Below are 6,000 nucleotides of genomic sequence, written 5' to 3'. Positions count from 1 at the left end.
TGGGTTAAGTTGAAGTCTATTTAAGCTTATAGCTTCTATTGTAGGCGAAGGGTGGGGTGGGAGCTGGGTGTTGCTCGGATGGGGTGGGGAAGAAGATATAACAGTAATCTTCTTTTGTTTTTTTCAAGTTTATAATTATATAGAAATAATAATTATTTTTTATTATTTAAATATTTTTCATTTATATAATAATATTTAATTAGACCCAATTACTTAACACATCAATGCTTACCAGAAATTTTAATGAAATTATGACTAAATGATCACATTGATAAGGACTTCCATTAATTAATTTTTAATTTCAAGGATCATTAAAAATGATTGATTTCTTAAAAGTACCGACAGATACAAAATACCCCGATTTTATATCATTCCATAAAATTTTCAGGCCTCACAAAGAAAACTTGGGGCTGCATCATCATCTTCTGTACAGAAGCTCTCCCACTATATACATGGAAAGAGCGGAGGAGAGTGGGGGAGAAAGGCTGGCATGCCTGCCGGGGTCTCTACGAAAGTCCAAACTCCGCACTCTCTCACATATCTCGAAATGAAACGAACCAAAATCAGTCGACCAATTTTGGGTTCAGTCCAAGAAAAAAGTGACTGTACTTGCACTCGCACTACACTTCAGTCATATAACTCGAGAGCTGTCCCTTATCACTTCATTTTCCGATTCCAACGAAGCTAAGCTGCAAGAGATGACAGATTATCAGACTACAATACCAGTAGATAACGGAATGATCTAACACGAGAAAGGGAAAAGAGGAATTACAATGTTGTTTTCAGGCTTCCCCCAATATAATCCAAAGAGGATAACTGGCAAGATATTGCAGGCTATGAGCACGAAAATCATCAGTGCATGCATTCCCATCCATTCCATTACAATAGTCGGGCGCCTGTAGCCACACACATCAACCTGAGGGAAGAAGAAGAAACCGCGCAGTGAGAAAACTAAGCAAGCCGAACACTAAAGTATTTATGCTAAGACTGTCAAGTTGAAGAGAAGAGTGAAAGAAAATGCGAAAAGGTTTCTCTCGAATTCGTTGGCTAGAAACCGTACCATCAAGTAAATGGAAGCAAATAGAATGCCAGCAGCACCAGCTGTGACGCACATGTAACTGAATGTGTAAAGTGCCTTGTTTATATGCAGGCCTGAAAAAAAAGAAGCATAAAGGAGACGGTTTAGCGATAGAAAAATGCAGCAAGTTCGATTATATATATAACAAAATTGTACGGGAAGTGCGTACCAAATAAGTCGAGGACGAGGCCTAAGACTACAAGAGAGGAGGATGAGATAGACCAGTGTAGGATTCTTTCCCGGTGATCCTGCATTTGGAGGGAGTAATGGTTACAGATACGAATCCTCCGAGGAAGAAAAGAAGCATCTGATATCAAGTTTTCTCACCTTAAAATGGACAATGATGTGCCCGTAGTGCAAACCAACCAAGCAGGTAACAATAGCCATCATTGAGCTGCAACGACGAAGGGCAAGCGAATAAATTAAAATTTTAATACACGAAAAGATTAGAAACAAATAACTAAAATACATGTCTATCTAAATACTGATGTAATGGGATTCTGTAAAGAAGTAAAAACACACACCTCAGAAGTCCTTCAGGATCAAAAGGGGCTTGGCACCAAGAAGGAGCATCGGCAGGCAACGGGCCATAATCGGGGGAGTTAAGACTGCATTCCTGTAAAAAACAGCAAATAAAGGTTAATCATTAGGAATGACAGTGAGGCACATTAAAATTAAATGAAATAAAGTAAAAGAAATGGATTCTTACCTCCGTTCGTACGTAGATTGGTCTTTTATATAAATGCTCAATCCCCAATATCTTGCGATCAATCATCCCAACGGCATTGCAAGCCGGTCCTGTGTCACCCCGTACTCCACATTTTACCTACAAAAAAGAGATGAGTTAGAAAAGCAGGATAAAGCAAAAACATACGCCTAATTCTCAAAGACTTCATGAAAAATTAAGGAAAGAACTAAGAAACATGATGGAAACTTACTGAAAATGTTTTTGGTGCAGAGGAGGAATCGACAGGAATCTGGTACTCCCAATCAGGAACATGTAATCCGTATAACAATGATAGATATAGCGTGGTGATTATCAAAGCCACCGTCCTGAGAAACAGGGCATACATTAGTCGAAATTGAGCAATATTCACATTACTATTTTGAGTGATGCAGAAAAAGAAAAAAGTAGGACTCCTAATGCAGATAAATATTACTTACAATTGAGACCGATATTTCCTGAGCAGCGATCTTCCCGAGTTGACATTACTATCACGCTTTAGCCAAATCTCGCACAATGCTGCTACAAAATATCCAATTGCAATTCTCTGGGAATAAAAAGGAAATAGAAAACCATAGAGAATTGGTTAACTTTTGCCTCAAGTTTCCAACTTAAGAAATAACCCTAGCGATATGTAGCATATACCTGTAGAATGCCCATCCATCTCATCTTTGTGATATCAACCCCAAAAGTAAGATCCTTGACACGATGGAAAAATCCGCCTGGACAAAGACATGTCGGACATTGCTCAGTATACAGAACCTTATAGTTTGCATATCAAACTTAGCGGTAAAATTCGTTTGTACAATACATAAAATTACTAGTTCACTATTGCCATATGAACATATCAATCAAATGCTCATAGCTTGACATGCTATATTAGTGTACCTTGAAGAAAAAGGCCCAATGCTAGAAGCTTCAGCGTTCGTAAAACTGCTTTTCTCGTGGAAGCAACTCCGCACGATGGTTTCTGTGTGCACAAACATTTTCTGTTAGCTAGGTTCTTCCGAAAACAGCGACAGATTACTTGATCATGAAGAAAAGAACGAATTGAAGGAGCAAGGGATATAAATTTGTACCTTGTAAGTAAGTGCAAGGGAAACACCAACCATAAACAGGAAAAATGGCATGACTAAATCTGCAAGGGTTAAACCATTCCAGGGCGAATGGTTAATTGCGGGCAGGATTCCACCCATGTCGTCCACTATTATCATCAGCTGCATCAAACAATGGCGAGAGATTAAAAAATGAAAATAATTGAAATAACAATTAGGGGCACGAATGTTCATGTGAACTTACGATTTAATCAACACGTACAATTATATAAAAAAATAAAAATACATTCACTCATATTATTCATCAGAACAAGAGATGTAATTGTTTTATTTGTATGATATTAGTTAAAGAGAGTTCCGTTTTAATCGTGTTATACATCATTAACATCATTTGTAACAACCGTATGTCTGAAATTAAAGAATATTATAGTGAAATATTTAAAGGAGAAAACGCGTAATAGCACTGGTTTCGAAGTGAGGAGTTAAATGACAATCAGAACAGTTGGACAAAATTCACAGCAAGTAAGGCCTGCAACAGGAAAGATAATTGATGAAGTCATAAATTGATGTCATTCAACTTAAAAGTTTTGGCTTATCCTCCTAATGGTTGGACCAACCAGCTGGAGTTGAAGTGAGTGTCGGCTTAGCCGACGTACTTGGGAAGTATGGCCAATTTAAAGGACCCATCAGTACGTCAGACGAGATAGATTTACTCCATCAGCCCATCATATCAGATTAAATAAAAGGTCAAATAACTACGCAGAGAAAAACTTGAGATAGCTCCATCAGCCCATCATATCACATTAAATAAAAGGCCAAATAATTACACATTAAATAAAAGGCCAAATAATTACATCTAACCGTGTTTAAGAAAAAAATATTCAACAAGACTGCAGTGGACCAAAATGAATTTGAGACCTTGTGAGGGGCGAGAATAAATAGAGTTTGGTTATTTGTATGTGAGGATGGATGGACCACGTATACCAAACGTCCACATTTAAGTTTTCTTATTTTTAACGATAAGAAAAATATATCAGCAATTGTATACAAGAATATGTAACAGTGCAGGTAAGATTTAGGCGAATGGTGGTGGAGCTCCTACTCACTTAATACAGAAAGCAAATGCTGACAAATGGGCATTGAGATTGAGGAGGTCGGTGTGGTACATCATGATTTCTTTATATTAAAGCGTTTGCAAAAGGAGAGAGAAAGGAGGGTGTCGTGTCCAGTTGCATTTGGTTTTTAGATCTGAATCGAGTCGGATTACACAAATCCAACATTCTACTCTCTAAGAAAATTGTGGTGGCCAAGGAATCAGTTGGTGGTTCATTTTTTTTTAAGGGCCTCAGTTTTTCTTGGTTACTATTGTATTATCCATAAGCGTTAAAAATCAAATTTATATACGTGTGATATAAAATACAGATTTGAAATTTATTCTCAACCACTGAGCTATTCGTTATATTTGTTAAGGGGGGCTAGTTTGGGGTTTAGCTATTTTGGGTGATATGAGCCACTTAACAACACTTGATTAGTTATCAATGATATTTTTTTTGTTGACGGTTACACACAAACAAACAAACAAAGCAACCTTAAACCCATGCTTAGAAAAAGGGCAAAAACCTAAAACGAAAAAGAAAGACAAGAAGGTGCCGTATCACCAGACGAATCATATTCGTTTCGTTTCCGTTTACTGCGTCGAAAAGCGTCGCATCCGATAAAGTTTGTTGCGCCTTTCAGCAAAAGGCAGAACTAAATCCGCCAAATGTTTTCAATATTAACCATTAAAATTTATTTCATCAATTTAAATTAATTTTCATCTTTTTCCATCACCAAAAATAGAAGTAAAAAAACACTGAAAAACCAGGGAAAGTAGACGTTACCACAACCGTGAGTCCGCGAAAGACGTCGAGGGAACCAAGGCGTTGCTGCTGTTGCCGCGACTTCGAAGGCAATGACGCCACCGCCGCTTCTTCGTTACTACTATTCATATAAGCGGCGCCACCGCCGGCGGGAGACTGATACGGCTGGATGGCCATCTCAACGTCGTCGTTCATACGATCATCACCGCCACCGATATTAATGTTCTCCTTCATGATAGGATCTGCCATACGACGTTCATCGTCGTCGGAGCACCCTCTAATAGGCTCGTACATCGCCATATCTCCCTACCCTATAACCAAAAAAAAAATCATGAATCTTCCATCTTATATATCAGCATGTAAATGTGCATTATATGCAGAATCAAACAGAAAATACTAGAATCGTAGAGTAATAATATCGCTCGTAATAAGAAGAAAAAGAAAACAAATATATGGAAACATGAATCACGACCAATGGCAACAGAAACCTGATATCGGAGGGGAGGGCAGCAGAGCCTTATCTTCTTGTCCCTCCTCTGGAAAACAAAACAAAATATAACTCTGAATATTTTGCTTTGGTTTAGGGAGGGGGAGGAGAGCCGCAAGGGGAAGAGGCACACCACCTTGCAGTCCTGCGTTTTGAAATGCTCCCCAAGTTTTCTGGTTTCTCCTTCTCCTCTTATGCTCTAATTTTCTCTCTCCCCTGACCCTGGTTATATATAAACATATATATATATATATATAATAAATATAAAACCTAAAACGAAAAGGTATTTTTATATTTATAGTAAATGCAACTTGCAAGAGATATGGTTTTGTTGGTTCAGGTATATTATAGTAGGCAACAAAAAACAGATATATATTATTTTGGGGTTCAATGATTTAAGTAGGAAACAGATTTGTTTCGGTCCGTGTATTTACGCTGTAAATTCCCCAAAGTGTCCTCCGCCCGCCTAACCGCCTAAGAATTGGTAAATAAGAACCTCCTTTGTATTAGGACTCGAGAGTAAGAGTTCGTTTAGATATGTTTTTAAAATAATTTAAAGCGTTTTTTATGAAAATATTTCTGGAACCAATTCTCAGTAGAAATGCAAGTAAATCTTGAAAAAAACCACTTAAAGTGCTTCTTGAAATAAACACATAACTGGTGCTTCTTGTAGAAACCATTTAAAGTGCTTTTAAAACCCAAAAACACTTTATCTAAAAGCGCTTTCAGCCATTTTGAAAGTACATCCAAACGATTCCTAAAGCTACAGCCAACTGAACTATAGTGTTTTAGTATAC

The 6,000-nt window shown here is 37.6% G+C and overlaps 1 protein-coding gene across 1 annotated transcript; it reads right to left on the bottom strand.

The window, feature by feature from the left end:
* Positions 1-264: 264 nt before the first annotated feature.
* Positions 265-5,448, bottom strand: LOC137737720 (uncharacterized). The gene is made up of 14 exons (XM_068477268.1): positions 5,205-5,448; positions 4,738-5,027; positions 2,882-3,019; positions 2,691-2,772; positions 2,448-2,524; positions 2,243-2,349; positions 2,017-2,131; positions 1,788-1,904; positions 1,603-1,694; positions 1,406-1,472; positions 1,248-1,326; positions 1,061-1,152; positions 773-916; positions 265-689 (listed from the first exon to the last, which is right to left on the bottom strand). The coding sequence occupies exons 2-14, from the start codon at positions 5,014-5,016 to the stop codon at positions 663-665; spliced, it is 1,416 nt and encodes a 471-aa protein (XP_068333369.1). The 5' UTR covers positions 5,017-5,027; positions 5,205-5,448; the 3' UTR covers positions 265-662.
* Between the last annotated feature and the right edge of the window lie 552 nt (positions 5,449-6,000).

This window comes from Pyrus communis, chromosome 6 (genome assembly GCF_963583255.1).
Source record: "Pyrus communis chromosome 6, drPyrComm1.1, whole genome shotgun sequence".
NCBI classification, from domain to species: Eukaryota; Viridiplantae; Streptophyta; class Magnoliopsida; order Rosales; family Rosaceae; genus Pyrus; species Pyrus communis.
This window is presented reverse-complemented; position numbering and strand designations above follow the sequence as displayed.